Source organism: Choristoneura fumiferana, chromosome 6 (assembly GCF_025370935.1).
Source record: "Choristoneura fumiferana chromosome 6, NRCan_CFum_1, whole genome shotgun sequence".
Lineage (NCBI taxonomy): Eukaryota > Metazoa > Arthropoda > Insecta > Lepidoptera > Tortricidae > Choristoneura > Choristoneura fumiferana.
In genome coordinates, this window is record NC_133477.1 from 5,089,730 (window position 1) to 5,111,858 (window position 22,129).

The 22,129-nt window shown below is 36.4% G+C and overlaps 3 protein-coding genes across 7 annotated transcripts in view; 1 reads left to right on the top strand and 2 right to left on the bottom strand.

Moving 5' to 3' along the window:
* Positions 1–10,147, bottom strand: part of LOC141428600 (uncharacterized) — a 37,592-nt gene extending 27,445 nt beyond the window's left edge. The window contains exons 1-10 of the mRNA XM_074088602.1: positions 10,075–10,147; positions 9,419–9,513; positions 8,639–8,804; positions 7,533–7,668; positions 4,581–4,821; positions 3,389–3,543; positions 2,813–3,031; positions 2,387–2,529; positions 1,456–1,625; positions 727–904 (exon numbers count right to left, since the gene is read on the bottom strand). Of these exons, the coding sequence (XP_073944703.1) occupies positions 727–904; positions 1,456–1,625; positions 2,387–2,529; positions 2,813–3,031; positions 3,389–3,543; positions 4,581–4,821; positions 7,533–7,668; positions 8,639–8,804; positions 9,419–9,513; positions 10,075–10,147 (1,576 nt within the window). The remainder of the gene's footprint in view (positions 1–726; positions 905–1,455; positions 1,626–2,386; positions 2,530–2,812; positions 3,032–3,388; positions 3,544–4,580; positions 4,822–7,532; positions 7,669–8,638; positions 8,805–9,418; positions 9,514–10,074) is intronic.
* Positions 10,148–10,665: 518 nt separating this feature from the next.
* On the bottom strand, positions 10,666–12,664 carry LOC141428883 (ribonuclease Z, mitochondrial-like). Of its 2 annotated transcripts, XM_074088928.1 has the most exons (4): positions 12,462–12,664; positions 12,195–12,372; positions 11,467–11,653; positions 10,667–10,823 (listed from the first exon to the last, which is right to left on the bottom strand). In XM_074088928.1, the coding sequence occupies exons 2-4, from the start codon at positions 12,365–12,367 to the stop codon at positions 10,698–10,700; spliced, it is 486 nt and encodes a 161-aa protein (XP_073945029.1). In that variant the 5' UTR covers positions 12,368–12,372; positions 12,462–12,664; the 3' UTR covers positions 10,667–10,697. The 2 variants fall into 2 exon arrangements, with proteins under 2 accessions (XP_073945028.1, XP_073945029.1); XM_074088927.1 differs by having other exon boundaries at positions 10,666–10,823; positions 12,195–12,664.
* Positions 12,665–13,424: 760 nt separating this feature from the next.
* LOC141428886 (uncharacterized) overlaps positions 13,425–22,129 on the top strand; it is a 48,669-nt gene continuing 39,964 nt past the window's right edge. For all 4 annotated transcript variants that reach the window (XM_074088935.1, XM_074088932.1, XM_074088934.1 and 1 more), the window contains exons 1-2: positions 13,425–13,800; positions 17,002–17,135. In XM_074088935.1, the coding sequence (XP_073945036.1) occupies positions 13,701–13,800; positions 17,002–17,135 (234 nt within the window). In that variant the 5' untranslated portion in view covers positions 13,425–13,700. The remainder of the gene's footprint in view (positions 13,801–17,001; positions 17,136–22,129) is intronic.

The following is a 22,129-nucleotide window of genomic DNA, read 5'->3' on the forward strand; positions in this document are numbered from 1 at the left end:
AATAATTTCTAGACAAAACTGATTTCTTGCCAATTTCATGACAGGACAACTTTTTAAGAAATACTCAAAATTAAACGAAACAGTGTTTCGAGAAACTGGGCCCAGTCAGGAACGGGCGCCATGGCCAATACAACTTAGTTGAAATCGGGAAAAAGTGAAAATATCACTCGAAACTTGTCTTAAATTTGAAATACACGAAAAGTAGCAGAAGATAACAAAATAATATGGTGAAAACGATCGTGATTCCGAATGCATTAGACAATAAGGCCCCAGATCTCAATAAAGTATAGTAGGGTAAATTGTAAATTCCTAGCTACCTTTCAATAACTGGCCACCTTATACTAAAAATGAATTCTATTTATAGGTGACCAGAATTCATTTTAGTATAAGGTGGCAATTTATTGAAGGGGGCCAGTAATTGACGATTTACCCTATAAATAAATGAATAAATAAATATCATGGGACACTTTACACCAATTGACCTAGTCACAAACTAAGCAAAGCTTGTACTATGGATACTAGACAACAGATAAACATACTTATATAGATAAATACATAATTAAACACATATTAAACATCCAAGACCCGAGAACAAACTCGTATTATTCATACAAATATCTGCCCCGGCCGGGAATCGAACCCGGGACCTCAAGCTTCGTAGTCAGGTTCTCTAACCACTTGGCCATCTGGTCGTCAATGACTAATTATGCACTCTCTGGTACTGACCGATCGCCACGAGCTTGTCGCTAGGCAGGGTATCGCCGCTGTAAGTAATCTTGTGTCCAGCCACGACGAACGAAACTCCGAACGCGTTGGGGCAGTGCGGCACCAGGCACGTCCGGATTGACTCCAAGCCTATACTGGCCAAGTTAGCCGAAGTCATCTCGCTAGGATTCTCGCTCACCTGCAAAACAGCGTATATGAGAACTCCTGAAATTTTCATATCCTATCCTCATTAGTTCTCGCGTACTTCATAAAGTACAAATCAATTGTAAGAATAACTGCTGTATGTGGAGTACAAATTTTTCAATGAAATTTCAACTTTAAATTCATTGAAATAATTTCGAAACTCATAAAACTGAGAACTCTTGGCTCGGTCTGTAGAACTACCTAGGGTAAAAAAATCAGGCCTTACGAGGCTTACATATACAACGAATGTAGAACAAAGAAAAAAATAATTAAATTACGTTGAAATTTAATTTAGTTTTTTTTTTTCAAAAACTCTAAATCTGTCTCTTTCTAAAACGCTTTTCTCCATGCAGTATGTATAGTTTTAGCGCTGCTAGCGTGTGAGGTCATATTCTAGTATCTTTTCTTCATTACTTTGTCTACTTCATTATAGACTAGTTAAAAAATACAATGAAAAGCGACTTATGGTCGAACTACACAGTAATGCACTGTTACCCGACTGTTTCAATATCAAAAATAATGCCAATATAACAATCCCCTACTCACCAAGGTCTGGTTTGGTACGAGAGTGAACTCGTTGGTGATCCGTTCAAAGTGCTGGTCGTAGATAGTCAGCCACGTGACGATTTGTCCAGGAGCTAGCAAGTACACGGGCTGGCTGGCCTCAGAAGGGGTAAGGAACGCCTCAAAACGGGCCTGCAGTACTCCGATCAGCCCTAGAACAAGGTAAGACGCTGCTGTAAGGTTTCGAGCCCGGAAAAGAATCGAAACTAGCGTCACCCGAAATGCTCAAATGGGCATTATTCGAAAAAGTAATATCTTCCAAACCGATTCCGTAACTTCGAACCTCAAATGGAGGAAACTGAATTCTTAAAGCAGGGACGCACAAACCGCGGCCCACTGTAGATTTACGTACGGCTCGCCTGCGACCTAATAGAAATAGCAAAAACTTAGCCAAATTATGATAATTTCAGTCGTTTTATTTGCTGCGGCCCGCCTTTAGCTCATAATCTGTCCGAGTGGCCCCTGGTCCTAATAAAATCTTTGCAGGGATGCAAAGATTTATTAGGACCTTGAAGGAATATTTTGTTGTTCGTCGGTCAGTCAGCCAATAACTTTTCGCAGGAACTACTCCCTAACCTTGCATAACAACGATTGGCGATCAAGATCCGAATTAATGTCAATGGCTGTCGAGTCCTAATTATAAAAAAATGCTCGAGGGGATTTTGCTTTAAGAGCGGTTACAGACTAGCGTTTTTATTTGCTCGTATAAACTCGGTTTTGGAAGCGCGTGTACGCGCGTACAGTTGCGATTTTGTTTTCTTTGAGCGTTAACACGCAGGAATACGCGCGTTCTGTTTAATCTAGAAAAAACGCTAGTCTGAAACCGCCCTAAGTAGCAACACCCAAATATGCCAATGTATCTGGTCTCCACTGCCATAAAACACACAAACAGTCAGTGTTAACAATAACCTACCTATATGATGGTCGGCGTGTAAATGTGATATGTATATCGCCTTCAGTGTCCGCAGAACCTCGTTAACTTTCCTCGGCCCGTAGAAACGCACCATTTGACCAAAAGTGCCCTCGCCGCAATCCAGAAGAATAGAGCTTTTCTCACTAAAACACGGAATTAAGTTTACAGTGAAACTAAGTACATATTCCCAACAAACGAGCGACATTTTGATTTATCAAAATCTCTAAGACATCTTTAGGTGTCACAACGGCTCTTGTCCGTTATTTATTATACGTATAAAGTTGGCAAATGGTACTTGGTAAATCGCAAGCTGGTATCGTGTGTAACGCTAAACAAAACGTCATCTTCCCCGCCCCCCGCGGGACACCACGGGAGTGCCAATGTATTTGCCTAGTTATAGAAGAAATATAAAAATAAATAACTCACTCAATATGCACAATAATCCCGCTAGTGTTCCTTGTCTTGCTAGGTATGCACGACCCGGTGCCGAGGAATACGATTTTAGGGTATTCATTAATCGAATTGCTCTTCGCGTAACGCACACCGTCCACTAGATGGCGGAACTGCTGCAAACTGCCGACAAAGCCGTCGACGTCCATGGTCTCCTGGTAGTAGTTTTGCACGTGGAGCTTCGGCTCTGCTGACCTGACGGACATAGGAACGTAAAGCTAAAGTTCACCTGGCGTGTTGGGTTTGCGCTATTGGCATCTCCGTCGTTCACGCTAGAAACAGTATCTTTTGCTTATAGTAAGGAAAAATCTATGGATTGACTATCGGGACTTTCGGGGACCGGCTGAAAGGCACCCCTTATTCGAAATAAAAGAGTAATTGAACATTGATAAGTAACGGCGAAACATGTGTACGTAAGCGACATGGGCCTCAAAAATCGACTGTAATAGACCTACATTTTTTTCTCACGCAACAATTCTCTGTGCACTCTTTCGGTGTTGTTTGTTTGTGGTGTTTAAATAGATTGATTATTCGTTGATTATTGTTGCTCACCTGTCGAGCTGCTTCTTAGGACGCAGATGGAACATAGTCAGCGTACGCGCCGAGTATATCTCTAGTTTGCCTGCAGCCGTTGAGTCCGTCAGCGCCGCGCTGTCTCCGACCTGGCTCTCCATGTTTATAATGTTCTGGAACTGCGCTATCGCAATCTAGAAGTGTTTTAAGTTGTCACCGGAAAGCCAGAAGCCATCAAGCAGGTCGTGCTGTTAAGTTATTTACTGAAAGAGTCTCCAAAAATAATTGCCTAGTGAAACAAAGCATTAATCATGGAATTCGATATTATTAAACCGCGATGAGGCGAGGAATGGAACTACAGTTATTCCATAATACTTATGTATATGAAATGACAGACTTTGCATAAATGCAAAAATGTATGTGGTAAGAAGCTAACTAAATAGTTGGATCGTATTCATCCCGAAAAATCTGAAATCTGGAGAAAAATCTGGAGACTCCTTTATTAAATGCGATATTATAAGGATGCCCGGAAAAGGAAGGATATTTACAAAAATATATATAAGACAGGTAGAACAATGTAGGGGTAAATTCCTTGACTGCGAGGAACTCCTCATAGTTATTCGTTTAGAATGTTGACATCCTAGTAATCAATCAACGTATTACAGATCTGTTCTCTCACGAAGGCGCGCCCCTCCACATTTTATAATTGTATGTAGTTTTAAGCGTATCCGTAATCCGTACGGCAAGTACCGTATTGTATTTTGTTTCTTTTCTTTTGTACAATAAAGAGTTTACATACATAATACATACAAGTCTATGTGTGCGTAGCTGGACCGTGTCCTCAGTCGCAAGCGTACCGTCAGTCACACACACTGAGACTAAGACAACGTGTAAGTACGAGGTTTACTCGTGCACTTTGATAATTAGCTGTGGACCGTCCCGCGATTATTACCACAAGGGAAGGAAAGGTCAGAACAACTTTGATCGAACTAGATTCAGCATTGGTCCTACTGTCTTTCATTTCCATAAAAAGTTAACTCTGAGTATCATCTTTTTTACTAAGATGTCTCTTAATTAAGTATTCTTTTACTACGATGTCTTCTGCTAAGACGGTTACGAGGACTGCTACTTATGTATCCGGAATCGGAAAAGACAACGAACGATTAAAAAATCCCATGCAATCACGCGCACAAAGCAGTAAGCCATCACACACTCATATACCAACACTTACCCTATTCTTGAGATCTTCGAACCCTTTTAGCTTGACCGGACTATCAGTTCTGGGGAGGGGAGGGTGAGCATTCCACTCCGCGGGGACGCTGACGTCTCGCAACAGCGGAAATATGTCAGGGTCCAGCAAGTGTAGTTTGTGCTGAGTGCGATGTACTGCCTCCGAACCCAAACACAGATTTTGGGAGTTGAGCACCAGATGCCGGGTGGAAGGACCAAACATGGTCATGAAGGACTTGTAACTGTGGAGAAAACGGACGTTAAATTTGAACCAATACGATTCGGGCACAAAAAGATTGAGTGGGCGAAAACAATGGATGGCACCTTTTCGATGACCTTGTTTCAAACTATTTAGTAAAACTTGTCTCGAAAGAGTTTAAATTATTCGAGCGTGAATGAAAAGCGTGAAATGTCGAGGAATAGAACATGATTCTCCATTTCAGTTTTTACTCGGTCTGTCTGGCCTATAAAGGTCCCTCAGCTAGCCATAGGTCGCTAGTCGCTTTGTAGTTCCGGCGCGGGCCAAGCTCGGATGGGAAACTATTAAACTGCTTCGCAGATGAATCAGGTTTCCAGTCAGCTCAAGAAACAAATAATTGGTAAGTAAATCTAATAACCTATTTTTCTCAAAAATGTCCGTAAAAGTTGACATTATTCTTTACAATGCACGTGCTCGGAAAGTGCCTCTTGACGTGGGTCAACATATCCATAGAAAATTAGTGATTCCTGCACGCATCCACAAGTGTGCAGTAAAGTTGTATGGATTTTACTTACCGCACTTGTGCGGTAAAGTAACTTTTTAAATTGCCAAATGATGTCCAAAGTATTGTTAAAAAAATTAGTCTAAAGAGTCGTTATAGTTAGGCTTTGAACAAATAAGAAAACGTTTGATGCAACCAACTGAATATTTACTGATAAGATAATACAGATTAAACGCGACAGAAAAGAGAACGTTATTTTGTTTTTCATGTAAACTCGTATTTTAATTCCGTCTAAAGTTATGAAAAAAAAGGAAATAAATTCTTGAGTCCAATTCGGACCGTGCGACGTCAAGCGCGCGCACTCGAAAGTTAACCAATGAGCTTCCAGTGCGCGCGCACGACGTAGCACGAACCAATCATGGTTACCCGTTCGCGCCTGTCATGAAACCCCGCCAAAGTAATGTTCATGAGTTCAGTCCGGTGAATTAATTTTTGATGAGTAAATTAAAATGAAGAGTTCAAATGATGAATTTATATCTGACTTTACGCCGCCTTACGTCCTCCACGAAGCACATATTGTCAGTGACAAGCTCAATACATACCTAAGTTAATAAACATCGTAAATTGATAGAATAATCTACTTCTACACACATGGATATTATAACATCTACCGGTATGTCTTATTCTTATTTATTTGCTTTTATCTATTAGAATTAGTGAACCAATTTTGATTTATTTACAGTTCCAAAGCTAAAAAATGACAGATTTACGGTAACTTTTTGTTAATAGCTGGTAGATTAGATACATAATACATATACTTGATGATAATTAACTATTACACGGATTTATTCACGGGTTGCACTGATATTTAGCATTATATGAGCGTGCAGGAGATAATGACTAGCCAATATAAGTGTGGAAAATGTCAAGCATCAAGGGCTAATAATTAATCATAAAAAATCACGATACTAAAACGAAGTCTCCTTTACCTATCATTAGTAGCTGTAGCTGTTCTAATCTTCTGAGTCAATGATTGTTTTGAAAGTTGGTTTAATAAAGTGTATACGTTAACGATTTTGGTTTGGCGTGCATGTCGGTATGTATATCTACTGCCTGCTACTGTAGTAAAAGGAGTATGGCAAATAAATGATGTAGTCACTGCCTCGTTTATTTTCCTCGCTTAATGCATTGTAAAACGTTGTATGTGTGGAATATCTTCGTCTAAGGCCACCGCAGGATGACTATCAGGATTACCGTCCATCCATGAGTCTTTCCATGTATAACGACCAATTATCACTATTTAAATCGAAAGGTTCAATCTTGCCGACCGCCATTACGAAACACAGCAATAGGTAACAACACTGCACTCAGTCCCGTTGATCGCCGCACCGACGCTAATTAGGTACACCACTCCTGTTTACTGCACAACGCGAGTTCAGAATCGTCGCCAATGTGAAATATCTTCGTCCAAGGCCACCGCAGGATGACTATCAGGATTACCGTTATTAAAACACAGCTGTTTAGGGCAACGTATAATCGAAGAAGAAAGGTCAATGACAAGTCATCTTAAATGACAGCTACGAGTTTAGTGCTACCCTCGATATGTCACAGTATGATATACGTGTCGAAACTAGGAAATTCCCAACTCGTGCCGGCTCAAAACACTCGCTTCGCTCGTGTTTCAAGTTCTCCGCCACTCGTTGGGAATTGCCTACTTTCCGCACTTGTATCATAAATAACTATTACATATCAGAAGAAAATATTTGGAATAAAATTAAATGTTATGATTTATTTTGAGATAAAGTTTAGTCTATTTCAGAATTATTCATCATGAAACTACCGTGAGACTCACTCATATTAAATATAATGACCCGGATAACTCACGTCTAAATCGAGTTTAGCTCGACATGTTTCGGGCTAATCCGTAGCCCTTCGTCTCCGGAGCAACGCGACTCAGCGGCTGCCGCAAAACGCGCACTGCGCGCCGCCGCTCAACTCGTCGAGCTAAACTCGATTTAAGACGTGAGTAATCCGGGTCATTATATTTAATATTATTCATCATGTTTGAGAAAAGCTTTATATTAATGTCGTCTGGAATAGCAATTGCTGGCTTCGTATTAGTTAAACGGACTCGCAAGCTCGTCCGTTTAATACTCATACTCAGCCAGCAATTGGCTACTTCCAGGCCACGACAATAATCTTCTATTAACTCTCTGAAGGTAGAAATCAAAATCTAACTCTATTAGACTCACGTGGGATGGTGGAACACTTGGGGCGGCGACATGTGAACGATGACCGTCGGAATGTTCTCTGGAGGGTTGACGCCGTTGTCAAAATGCGCCGCGAAGTCTGCTTCCTTCAAGTACGATATGTCTGCCACGTCTAGAACTGGAAACAATCAATAGCAGGTTAGAAATAAATCAATATGGTAACAAAATGTGCGCCATTTAATAACAAAACAATACATGACATGACTATTACATCCTATGCTACTAATAATATTAGATTTTGAAGGGCTAACGGCTATTAGCCGCTAATTGACCTAAGCGCCATTTTTGTGGGGAAAAAAAAATAGCTCCAAATTGAACCGACTACAAAAAACCATGAAAATATTTTTCTACCAGTCTGAAGTCGGTCGGTGCCTCAGCACGAGCCAGCAGGAATGGACCTATAGTCATCTACCTCACCTACGCACTTTATGTTGAGCTTGAATCACTCCTGCTGGCTCATGCTGAGGCACCGACCGACTTCAGACTGGTAGAAAATTATTTTCATGGTTTTTTGTAGTCGGTTCAATTTTTTGTTATTTTTTTTTCACGCTTTACAGTGTAAATAATCTAAGATACAATAGTTTAATATCAACTGCTCGTCACCTTTTACGAAAGATTGCTTTTTCCGATGCAGAGACGTTCATTATTGAGGAGTACTGGTGCTTCACCACCCGTTTTACCATATGCATTACAAGGAGCATAAATTGTTTAGCAACTGTGTCAAAGTAATTAAAATTTAACCCGTGAAATACTTGTTATCGAGTAGTAACTCCGATAGTCAACTGTGGTCTTCATTCCACTTCACCAAATGATGATTTTCAAGAGCAAATGCACGAGTTACTACTAAATATATCCAATTTACTATAGGTATCCCTACAACATTTGAAGAGTTCCTTCGATCTCCTTAAGATCCAATCATCAGATCCTGATTTGGTGCTTATGGGACCTAATTGAAGACATTCCTAGACGAACGCTTTTTTTTCAAATCGGTTCATAAATGACGGAGTTCTGAGGTAACAAACATAAAAAAACATACAACCGAATTGATAACCTCCTCCTTTTTTGAAGTCGGTTAAAAAAGAACTTACCTATGAACACAGGGCCCGGGTCGTCGGGCGTTTTGACGTCTTTGGACAGGACCAGCCTGCCGTCCGGCAGAATGACGTCGTGCCCACTCTTCAGCTGCCCCAGCATCGGGCCTGGCTTCACGCCCAACTCCACGCATTTCGCCAGGTCCAGGGTCCCTAGACGTTTCTGGAACAAGTAACATAACCTGGTTTAGCCTCCTGAGTCCTGACGTTTTTTTACAAACTTAGCGTTTTAGACCTAGTCATGGTTGACCTGCTTTGTTATTTTGGATTTTATTTCAAAATTCTTAGAATTCTTTATTCAATGAACAATTCGTACTTTATAAAGTACATTCGGCCATTATACTTAGTGTTAATTAGTCCTTTATAAAGTATGCGAGGACTTCGGAGGTTAGTCGTAAAAAAATTGTGAAAGTTCCAGTGCAGTTTCAGTTTCAGAGGTTCCCGAAATATATAAACATACAAAAATTGCTACTTTAAAGATATAAGATTGCAACTAAAAGTACAATTTAAAACAAAATATATAATTCCCATTGCAAACATGAGTAATAGATACCTACCAGTGGCATGGAGTACACATTCTTGATAGGCAACTCTGAGAGTGAGAAAAGCGTGAAGTATGTAATGTTTACCGTGTAATGCAACACCTCGCAGTAGGTACACAAGCTTTGCCACTTCTTGTAATCACTGACATCGGCATCGCGTAAAAAACTAACCAACCCATAAGGCAACCCGGTGGGAATCAAGTGCTGTTAAAGCGCCACGCCGGTGATAGCTTACCTTTAGAGTGCAAATGTATGAGACAGAACAGTTGCCCTTCATTTGCAAATCCATCAGAACCTTCTCAGTTATTTTCTTCTTATGCGGATCAAGGGCTGAAACAGTTTAAAATTTCAAAATTTTCATCATCTAATAAAAAAAACTAAAGTAAAAGTCACAATCCTGCTGTCATTACATTACACAACATGTTGTAGCTGTGTGTGTAATCATTCACTTCAACTCTCGTGGCATTTTTAGATATATATGTTAAGGAAATTTAAGAAAGCTACATATACAATACTTTTTGACAACAGTTAAAAAAGTAACATCTACAGTTGTGTAAGACATAATTGAACAGTTCTACCAGCCTAATTTACAACTGCCAGGTTCTTCAGTTAAATTTACGTTTTGGCTAGACTTTTTTAGGGAAGCAAATCATGTGAATACTAAATTGAATATAAAATTGTATAATGTATTTGCTAAATATTTTTGTTTTGCTATCAATAGATGTCATTTAAATATAAAAGATGTCAATTTATTGACAAAACACACACAGTCAAATATTGTCATAAATCATACTCAATTCTTTTGTCACAAAATAAAATTCTTTTAGGTTCTAAATGCACTCTTTCTAGGATTCTTCTCAGCAGCCTTCTTATTTTCCGTCACAGGTTTACCAGCGTAATAGTCAGTGTCATCATGAGTGAACTCTTCAAACTCGGTGAGCCGTGGTTTCTTCTGCCGGGTCATTGAGAGCTGTCATGTGAGACTCTTTGTGCACTGCAACGTTTAAATAAAAAAACATTCTTATAAATATTTAAATTCTACAAATAGTAAAATTAATATTTTATGGTAGTGTTAATAATAATAATAATGATTTATTTAATAATGATTTGGAACAATTTAAAAAACAATTAAAAACAATGGAAATAAGATCACATTACATTACTTGAAAGAATTTTTAGTTTGTAGTCTATTAGTGTTTTAAAATAACAATGATGATTTCTACAGAACTATAAGTGTAATATGCAAAATATACACAACTAGTGAACACTTGCACATTTTGAGTGTAGGTCTATCTGCATATCGTCACTACTTTAAAAAAAACCTGATAACTGATACAAAATGGATAATTTTTCTGAGTGCACTTTATGACCATTACGTCAAGGTTAAATTTTGTTGACATATTGATTTGAGATACTAGATTTTTTCAAAGTAGTGACGATATTGCACATTTAGCGTATTTACCAGTTGTGTTACATTTCTTGTAATATACTTTTTGCTCTGAAAGTATGATGACTTACAGTATTACATATTTGACGCTCATAACATTGTCCTCAAAATCTTCACTTGGACTACATTTGGCCATGGTCACTTGCATATCTTTCATAATGACGAATCTTCTTGTTGCATTGTATAACTCATCCTGCAACCAAAGGTAATTTTAAATAACTGATCCAAGTTGTAACTTAAAAAAAGTTGTAAGGATTTACTACTATATGACAAAAATCTTAATGAATGTAGCAAAAAACAGAGCTAAAACTTCAAGAATTGAATTGAATTGTAGTAAAAACAGAACTAACATGCTTTACTTTTATTTACGTTTACGATTATTATTTTGTATCTTGAGTTTAAAACACTAATAATATGAAGTATTAGAAATTGGGACTACATTTTATTTAACAAGATGTAAATACACCTTCATGCAAATATCACCCAGTGCTTTGAGATTTTTTTGGTGCCTTCTGATATTTATGCTGCCTTGCCTTGCATTTTGGATGACTCAGAAAGAGCCTTAATTATTATGCACCTTTATAATTTTATTATAATTATTATTTAAAAAAATTACCACCCATTTTCCTGCGGCCTACATCAATTTTGAAAACAGCCAAGATAAGGTTGTTATATGAGGCATTTCAATGAAATTAATTGAATTTTACAGTAGTATGTCGCCTTCTAAATTAGGTTTGGGTTCCTACCTAGCCTACAGTCTTCACACTTTTGGTGTACCAGTGACTTTGAGTTTGACATGGCTGGACTACCCAACAATAATATAATTTTTCACATACCAAGCCATCAGGTCCATGTAGTGTAATCTGTGGCACCCCCACGTCTTGCAGCGTCAGGGATAAACCAGGCAGCCCTCCTATGTTTCTCCATGTTTTGCTTGTGATGAATATGTGGTCAAGTTTTGAAAGCTTTACTTTGTGTTCATGGGCCAGTCGTTGGGTGCATTCTCCACAGTTGAATAAATAGCTAGATTAAATAAATGAATATCATGGTATAAACTATACAAAGCCTGTAGTATGAGTACTAATACTAAGCAACAAACAAGTATATAAAGATGATGATTATCAATGTTAATTCATATTTGTTTATCAATTCTGCCTAATTTGACATAGTAATACCAAATCTACACTGTCAATCCCAGAGGCCATATAGCCTAACATTTCTGGCACTCGCGATCACAATCAAATGACAGTTTTCGTAATCAAAATCTGACATTAGATTGCCATCGCGAGCATCAGAAACGTTAAGCAATATGGCCTCAGGTTATGGATTCTTTTACCCTTGACCAGCTAGATAGCTAAGTTCACTATGTGTTATACGACTTGTACCTATGTAGTTCAGATCCCCATTCTACAAAGCTGCCATGAACATCACTGGTGGGATCAAAAGCTCACTTTTTAAGGGTATCATTATTACTGAATATTACGTTCTATTAACAAGGTATTGCACAACTTTATCAACAAAAAGAATTGCCAGAAGTTGAGTATGGACTATGGGTCCCAGTTACCGTTTCTGATCAGTGAAGAGGTACAGTGTGTTGGGGACGCCGCGCGCGCCTGAGCCGAGCACTTGCAGGTAAACAGTGCTCGGTCCGTATTTTTCATACTTTTCGGCTTTCTTTGATATTTGCTGCCGCTGGCGCTGAGCTTCCGCTATCCGCGCAGAATTAGCTTTCGGCATATTGGCTAGAAATTCCAATAGTCTTTTAGAACTATCTTTGCTGTAATAACGAATGTTTCTAACACTAGCTACTCGAAATACACTTTTACCGTACATGTGTTTATAGGTTATAATAACTTTAGCCACAGTTTACGAGCATTCGGCCGGTATTTTGTATTTAATTATTGATTTTAACATAGCAACATGGTATTTGTTATCGGTTATTGGTGTCAATTTTCAGATTTAGAACATTTTGACTGTAATTTCTTCTTTTATTTGCTGTCGTACTGACAGCTGTTTTTGACACTCGTGTCAGAAGGAAACTGACATGCATGATGATGATGACGGTGACAGTTCAAAACAGGGTTACCGAGTAAAAATAATCTAATTGAAAAATATAAAATATTGGAAAAATCTGTAAAAGTTCGGAAAACTTAATACATACTGACGCTTAGAACTGTGCTTTATAATAACTTGAACTTTCATGAAGATGTAGTAGCGAACCAATACAATAATTTTACCGAATTGTTCTAACTTAGAGTATAGAAACCTTTCACTGATCGATATGCAGGGTTTTGTTAAAGTAGCACTGATAGATCAGGAATTTAAATTTAAAATATTCAGAATATGGCACTTTGACAAGCTTGACTAGGTGGCCCGCTATTGAGGTTGGTAAACATGGAGATCATAGGGGCTACCACGAATTCGAAAATTGAAATTCTTAATTTCGTATATCGTACCGTCCCTCTCATTCTCGTATTAAATAAAAAATAATATTAGTGTCAGCGGAACGGCAAGTTACGAACTTCGAATTTTTGCACTTCGTAGTATAGGGCAAGGTTTTATTTTTGTAATCATTACACGCGTAAGTTGATTAGGCATAAAAAAATCGAATGTAGATTAAAAATTGATAATAACTGATAAATTAAGTTTAAAAAAAAATAGCGTGATAAGTCCCGTACATGGTATTTTGACTATTGAAAATATTGATAAAAATGTTTGACCTTCATTTTAGCTTGCCATTTGTAAAAATACAATTATCACAGGAATTTCATGAATGTAGGCTGGTAACATCGAATTAGAAAAATGGCGTTTGGTACAGCTGTGGGTTGCGCAATTTTTATGTAAATGTGCATGAAATTTATAAGAAATCTGAAGTTTCAAGTGCAACAAATAATCTAGGTACTATAAATGAAGATTTTATAAAGTTTACATCTTGAATATTGTCTGATAAATAAGTATTTCCCGCAAATTCGAAACTGTGATGGACTGTGTATTTTTTGTGTTGTGGTGATGTTCGGAAAAGATAAATAATGAAACGGAAAAATAATGCGGCTGTGTAAATAATGTAATAATGATGGAAAAGTTATGGGTGGTGTTGTTAGTGGCCTTGACCGGCGTACACTTGGGCCATGGATTACCATTGAGATCGACGCCGCAAAGCTACCCGCACAGTAAGTCAATTCACACCTGATATTATCATGTTTTTGCTAAAATACTCTCGAAAATTACATGTCCATATGCTGGACACACTTCTGGGGTTATAAAACTGTACTACCTAAACAGTTTAGTTATTATCTTCAGAGAAAACTCCTGAATATAAAGCACAAGTTTTTTTCTGTTCTGATGGAGGTGGTAGCACAACTTGCTTTTATTATGCTGTAATTTTGGCACTATATTGAAAATGGTGAGCAAAATACTAGTGCAGAGAACTCAAGTTCCTATAGATTCGTTTCATTCATATGGTAACAAAATATCAGATTTTTAAACTCAAAGCAACTATTGAATCTTGGTTTTCATTAATCATATCATAATGATCAAATAAACGTTTTGTAATGAGCTTTGTGACTAATGCAATGCTTTTTTCAATTTAAAACTGACCAGCAATCAACCTTTTTCTCATCTGATCTATAGTATGCTTAACATTGGCCTATTATTACCTCTATAGGTATGCCTTAATAACATCAGTACTTTAAAAAAAATTGGTATTTCATATTAACACATCAACACATTTGAGCCATGAAATAATGTTTATAGAGTTCTTAGAAAAATGATTGATTATGAGGTGCAGTCTCCAGCACTAATATCTGACACCAGGGCCGGATTTAGAGGTCTGGAAGCCTTGGGGCAACAAAGGAGTAGAGGCCCTCCCCACCGCCCAAACTATTTTCCAAATAAAATGAGGGCCATTTGAGATTTCAATATTTTTCTGCTTGCCTGATTGAAGTGAACAAATATAGATGAATAGTTGTTTATAAGAATTTACTTGTTGGGATGTAAAAAAAGAATAATCCAAAGTCTCTATTGTGGGGGCCCCTCTTTTGTGGAGGCCCCGGGGCTCCAGTTGCCCTTCCCTAAATCAGGCCCTGTCTGACACAAAAAAAGTGTATTTAATATCTGATATGACTCTATTTCTATGGCCAGTGGTAGTGTCAGATATTTTTTTGCACAACTGCACAAGTGTTTTTAAAAGTAGTGATGGTATTGATATCATATTAAAGCTCAGCATTAGTAAAACAACAAGTATAGTAGAAAGAAGCCAATCCTGTTCACTGAGCGACACTAAATAAGCATAATATGCACTTGAAAAAATTAAACAAAAAGTATGTATTAAAAAAAGCACTGCTTAAACAACAATTTTACACATTCACACAGTGTATGTCTTTGGTAACTTACTAATTGTAAAAACAAATTGATTACAATACCTACTAATAAATACTAAAAACTTAGCATCAATTATCTTACTATTTAAAATGTTAAACCAATTGTTAATTGAAGATAATGGGGCCGTTTCACCAGCCATTGATTAAATTTATTTGATGGGATAAATGTCATGCTGTCTCTGTTTGTTTTACAATAACTATACAATTTAATATAAGGTTTTGTTTGATAATATGTTTTTAAATACAAGCCTTTTTACTGATTGTTACATTTGTGGCCTGTACAGTTGAAGGCACAAATATGTACAGCCATAGCGTCAAATATACATATAGATCAACCATCAACCTTATAATCTTGTTTTTTTTTTAACATCTTGTTATTGTCATATTTATGGCCTTGACTGTACTTTGCCATCAGAACTATATATATCCATACCAAGTTCCAAGTTTTTTTTTTTTATTCAACTGGATGGCAAACAAGCAAGTGGGTCTCCTGATGGTAAGAGATCACCACCGCCCATAAACATCTGCAACACCAGGGGTATTGTGTTAAGTTAATGCCATTATCTGTTGAGTTTCATCCTATAGAGGTCCTGGCTGGACCACCCAAATTTCACTACCAGATTATTGTAATGTTGTTAACCTTACATAAATATTACAGAACTGGTTGATAAATACTTTGCAAATTTTGGAACACAACACAACTTACTTAGAAACAGCATTGTTGTCATCCCACCCTATATACGTCCCACTGCTGGGCACAGGCCTCCTCTCAGAATATATCTATATGTTGGCTACTACACATATAACTTTTTTTTTCTTTTCTTATAGCTCAGAAAAAACACTAATATCATAATTATTTGAATTATCGTATCGGCACCATGGCAATGCTTGGGTGTCAAAATATTTTGTTTCATTTCATTTAAGTGCTTTTCATCACTTCTTGAATAGAATAATCTACCATTAGTAATATAGCTTGCTGCACTGTGCTATTTTTTATATTTCTGGTAACTTTAAGGGAATGTTCAACAGGTTAAAGAAACTTAATTTCTCATAGAAACTAGTGACCTAACTTACTGTTAAAAAGATAATAAAAAAATTATGCTTGTTTCGGTTTACTCAATAATTTCATTACCAGCTCCTTCCTACCAAAAAACTGAGCCTGATCTGTCAAAGTTAACAGAAATCAATAAAAAACAGTATGAAATGAAATTGAAAGAATTTTAGAAATTTAATCAGTATTTAAATTATTGAAAAAAAAAACATACATGTATGTACATAGCTAAAATTAACTTCTGATCCTTAAGTTATGTTCTAGAATTTATTTAGCTTTATTAAGTTTAATAAATAATTCAATTTCTTCTAATTTATTTTCTAAAAATGCCATAGTAAAATATACAAAAAAAATATGAAAAAAAGGAACCAGAAATAATTGCATATTAATTTATTTTCTTTTATCATATTATGTAAATTAAAATTATAACGTAACCAAAAACGTTTGTCCTAGTTCTCTAGGTCTACTGCCGATGCTATCTAGTGATGTACTTATGAAATTGACGATAATACGGTATTTGTCAATTTTTTATATGTATTTAAAAAAAAAAATAATAATTGTTTGATATTCAAAATTAGACAGAGACAGACAAACATGCATGTGACGTCACACGCAAGTAGCGCCATACTTGCTGCATAGAGAAAAGCGTTTGAGAAAGAAAGGTGGGTATATTGATTTTTCAAAAATCACAATTAATTCCAATTTTCAACCGATTTAAGTATTCTCTTCGCTAAACACTGTCTGTATATCTATATTTTCATAATAATATATAAGACATGCCAAATTCAGGAGTTGTGAAATACCATATTAAGTTTTTATGCACCTTTTCTTAATTTAATTGTTCTTCTTAAACCTTGAGTCCAAATGCTTAGTTAGTGATGTATTCTTACCACCCTCAAAGTAGGTAGCTATTATTTTTTCTTATCAAAAACCTCTTCCAGACATAAATGGCCCCGTACCAGAGGGATGGCAGGACAGCAAACTGTACACGGCCGTGCCAGCGCTGGCGCTCATCGTCACGGCCGTGGGACTCCTCATTGGTTGTACGTGGTGCTACAGGCATAAGGACTGCAAGGTAAGCAAATATTACAAGCATTCAAAGAAGGTGGTTAAAAGTTATCATTACTTATCATTGCAAAAGCTGCATGATAGTTTGCCAATGAAATTAATGTTACCAATCTAGTCTAAAAAACTAAGTCATCTTGTTGATTTAATTCAATTAACATTTGTGATTATATCATTGAGACATTAAATCATAACTACAAAACAGCTAAATAAAAACTAATTAATGTGAAGAATGTAGCATACATGACAAAGATGTCTTGCGCTTCTTCACTAAAGCGACTTAATTTCGTAATTTTAATTATGTAAACGCATACTTTCTACTGCATTTCGCATCACATTACAAGATGTAACGAGATCAAGTTATCTTCCTAATACCTATTATGCGATCTGTATGACTTATTTTACAGATGAGGAATTCAGTTACACAGTTAATTTATATCTATACCTATTCTACTGCATAACAATTCATTGCAGCTGACCATAAACTTTGTAAACAAATATACTTATATGTTTCTTGTATTGTAGTCTTTCTTAATTATTCGTATTTTTACAAGTAGTAATTTTTCTTAAAGCGTGTTCATGTTAATAATAACATTTTTTTTAACAGTCGTAAATATATATTATATTTAACAGTCATTTAATATAATTATATATTTACGACTGTTAAAAAAATATAATAGTATATAAATATTGGTCTTGAAATTAAATTATACGTAGACATACTTATGAAGTTAGGAATTCTTAGATATGTCTTATTTAAGACATATTAATGGATGCAATTTTATATAGGCGACCATGCAGTTAGTTAACATTTTTTTACACTTTTTATTAAGTAATTACAAAATATATTAACTTTCGTCTTATCTAGATACTAATTTATTTATATTTAGGAACACAACCCGTGTCGGGGCAGATATTTGTATGAAAAATACGAATGTATGTTCTCGGGTCTTGGGTGTTTACTATGTATTTAAGTATGTATCTATCTATATAATTATATTTATCCGTTGCTTAGTACCCATAACACAAGCTTTGCTAAGCTTACTTTGGGACTTGGTCAATTGGTGTGAATTGTCCCGTGATATTTATTTATTTATTTATTTATTACAACACAAGATACAACAATAAGGTAGGAAACAAAATAAATAAAAACTACATAAATATACCTAACTATAAAAAGAAAACACCATCCAAGAGGCCCTCCTGCGGCATAGACTTATCTAGATAGTAAAAAAACTTGATCCCTCACTATAAAAAATATACAAATCTATAGTCAACCTGGATAACAATCGTCTGAAATTTTCGAATCTATCCAACATAAATCTTAGCCATTTATCTGATGTTATTAATTCGTTAGTATTCCAATGAATTGTATTAATTTTGTCCGTGTGTCCTGTTAGTTTTCTATTTAAAACTGTGTGTAATTTTCCAAGGACGACAACTGACCATTTTTTCCTCAAAAAAAAAAAAACATTCCATAGGTATTTCCTCAACTTGCTTCATGCACGCACATATCCTATTCACATATAAACAAATGCTTAGACGTGTATATGGGTCATACGCATGATACGGAGTCAGGGCGTGCCGTTCGTCGACCCCGCCGTCCGCACTGATTAGATACAACTGCACTGCAACTTTTATTGCCACCGCGGGCGTAATGACGACAGACTTTGATCTTGCACTCGGCTAAACTTGGTAATGAAGCTGCTTTACGACACCAATGTTCCCTTGAACTAATTATAAAATTACTTTTCTCAAAAATGACCGTAAAAGTTGACATTATTCTTTACATATCAGAAGGTGAAGTGCATAGTTTATGGTCAGCGAAAAATTAAAAAGTTAAAAAGATTGCAGGCGCGCTAGCTCGACAATAATGAATTAGCGCGCCTGCAATCAGTCAAAATATATGAATAAAATTAAATTTTATAATATATTTTGAGAAAAAGTTTATTCTATTTCAGAATTATTCACCATTTTTGAGAAAAGCTTTATATTAGTCTCGGCTGGAATAGCAATTGCTGGCTTCGTATTAGTTAAACGGACTCGCAAGCTCGTCCGTTTAATACTCATACTCAGCTAGCAATTGCCTACTTCCAGGCCACGACAATAATCTACTATTACTTATGGGTTTGTAAACTACCTACATATCTTCAAGTGTTCAAAAACCCTATACTATATTTTAAACTTTTAGGCTACTGATAGTAATAATACGATACAAGTAGAAAAACAGCTACTACAACTTACATACAAAACTTTTTTTCGAATTGAAATGTATTTTTTCCACTTGTATCGTATTAGTAATAGTACCCCTAATGTGGTTTAAAATATAGTGCAAGATTTTTTAACACCACGTTTATGTCGACGGAAAGGCTTTCGGGATGCATTGAATGAAGTTAGTTGGATTGAAGGAATTCTGAGACTTTGGATGGTTATTATTGGGCCGTACCGGCAGTTCCATTCCTAGTCTCATAGCGATGTTATATTACATGCATACGAACGAACTCGGTGCATTCGCTTGCTTAGTCATTGTTTACAAACATGTATTTTCAGTTCATAATAAATAATAACATCAAGCATTTTATTTATTCGGGTCGTGTTGAATACACGCTGCGGCGTCGTTGCTGTTTCGCTCTGGTGGCTCCAGACCCTACTTTCGTAGCTGCATGCTTGTGGATTTTATATTTCTATATGAGAAGACCTACTTGGAAACCCACACAACTGCATGCTGCTGTGTCTGTTGGCTAGGTTCTTTTCCGCGAGTTCCGCGACTCAGTTTAGTCTTCTCTTGTTTGTAAATAATGCTGCGATGCTATGACTAAGAGACAGTCAAGTTTTGAATGAATGTAATCACGTATTCCATGTGCTTCCTCCATATGAAGTTGGGTTAGTAACAAGTTTGTCATAAAACTATGTTATTGTAACAATTGATAAAAAAGTAAAACAGATCCAAAAAAAATTAACAAAAAATAGAACAGACTTGAAAAAACTTGAAAATAATTTTCTACTAGCTTGATGTTAAGTCTAGTAAGTTAACTTGAAGTCGGTGCCTCAGTACGAGCCAGCAGGAGTGATTGAAGCCCAATATATTATTATGTAGGTATGTAGGTACATATTTATTTATTTATTTATTGATATAAACGTTTACATGACATTACAGTACTTAATGACCGATTCATCATGAAACCATGAAAGATTATTATTGATTTAACGAATAAACATATAGTACGAAGGTAAGGTAAACGACTATAGGTCCATTCCTGCTGGCCCGTTGTTGCGGCACCGACTTCAACTTGACTTGACTTCAAGCTAGTAAATTTTTTTTTTTCAAGTTTTTTATAGTCGGTTGTATTATTTTTTTAAATTTTTTTGGAGTCTGTTTTACTTTTTTTATTAAACATTTTCTTTATTTCTTACTTTTCAGTGACTTGTTGCCAAAGTACCTACTTACATCGGTCGGTTAAAATACCAAAACCTTTTCCTAAATGTAAAAAATACTTTTCTGAAAACCACATCAAAACCGGTTCAGCCAAACGCGAGATAATCGCGGACAAACATACCTACATACATACATACAGGTCAAACATTTCCCCAGATCCAACATTTCAAATTTAGTCACTACACTCGTAAGATTTCGTTCCCAATCCGCACTGGGCCCGCGTGGGAACTATGGCCCAAGCCCTCTCGTTCTGAGAGGAGGCCTGTGCCCAGCAGTGGGACGTATATAGGCTGGGATGATGATGATGACTCGTAAGATTAATTGTTTCCATTTAACCTCCTAAGTCCTCGCGTACTTTATAAAGGACTAATAACACTAAGAATAACGGCCGAATGTACTTTATAAAGTACAAAAAATAATATTCAAAATAACAAAGCAGGTCAACCACGTCTAGGTCTTAAGCACTGCTTGTTAAAAATGTCAGGACTCAGGAGGATAAATAATGTTTCCATATATTTTTTGTACTTTGAAAAAGTCTTCGAAGAAGTTGATGACACTCTTTGACCGCTTTGTAATTTACATTATGCTAAATGATGTTAAATTACAGCCTTATTCATAAAAAAATCCTTAATTGAGGTTTGATCGGTCTGTTACTTAGCAAACTGATTAAGCTTGTTAGACGCTAGTCAAGAAGTATGATTCATAAACGCTTGCTAGCAGTCTGCTAGTTGTTGAGCTGCTGATAGACGGATTAGACGCGTTATGTTGGCCATCTTGACAAATCAAAGACAAAAAATGGCCTCATCGATAATTTAAAAAAAAATTGACAGCAGTGACAGCAAATTAGCAGGGAAAAAAATAAAAAGCAAGATGTTTGCTTTCCCGCCATTTCCGATCCGCATGTTTATGTCGTACCTGCAAAAAGCCGTAATTATGTTAATCATCCTAATTTTTTTTATCATATTTATTATTAGTAAAGTAGCAGTAATAAATACCTAATTTAGAGGATTTTTAAATACAAATTCCTGTAAATAATTTTTCCTGGATTTTTTATAATCTTTGCGTAACCCTCCCTTTATTAAAAATATCTTCGGTATGGTTTTTTGCTCTTGTCAAAGTCAGCTGTTCAAACTTGTGGCGGCCATTTTGTGACTTAGCTGGGAGATAAAGGAGGGTCTACGGTCCTCTAGATTTAGCAAAGCCTTGATCGACTGATTAGCGCTAACAGACGTTTATGAATCATGTTTTTTAGCATCGGGCCTTCAAGGAGGCTCTAACTTTTTATGAATAAGGCTGTTAGTATTTATTCCGATGTTAGAGTCGGAACTAAAGCCAGGGTACGACAGTATCTGACCAGCTTCCGAAAAGGAGGAAGTTAACAGTTAGTCAATATGTATGTACAAAACCAAAGCCAATATAACAACCGTCTGTCAGATTAGTCCCGATTAGGTCCCTTGGATGAGGAACAGTAAAGATAATGTAATGAAATGACTCATTGGCAGATGAGAGAGCAATGGCAGATGGGACAGCCCGAGACAAATTACTCATCAGCATCTAATTCTTGGCAA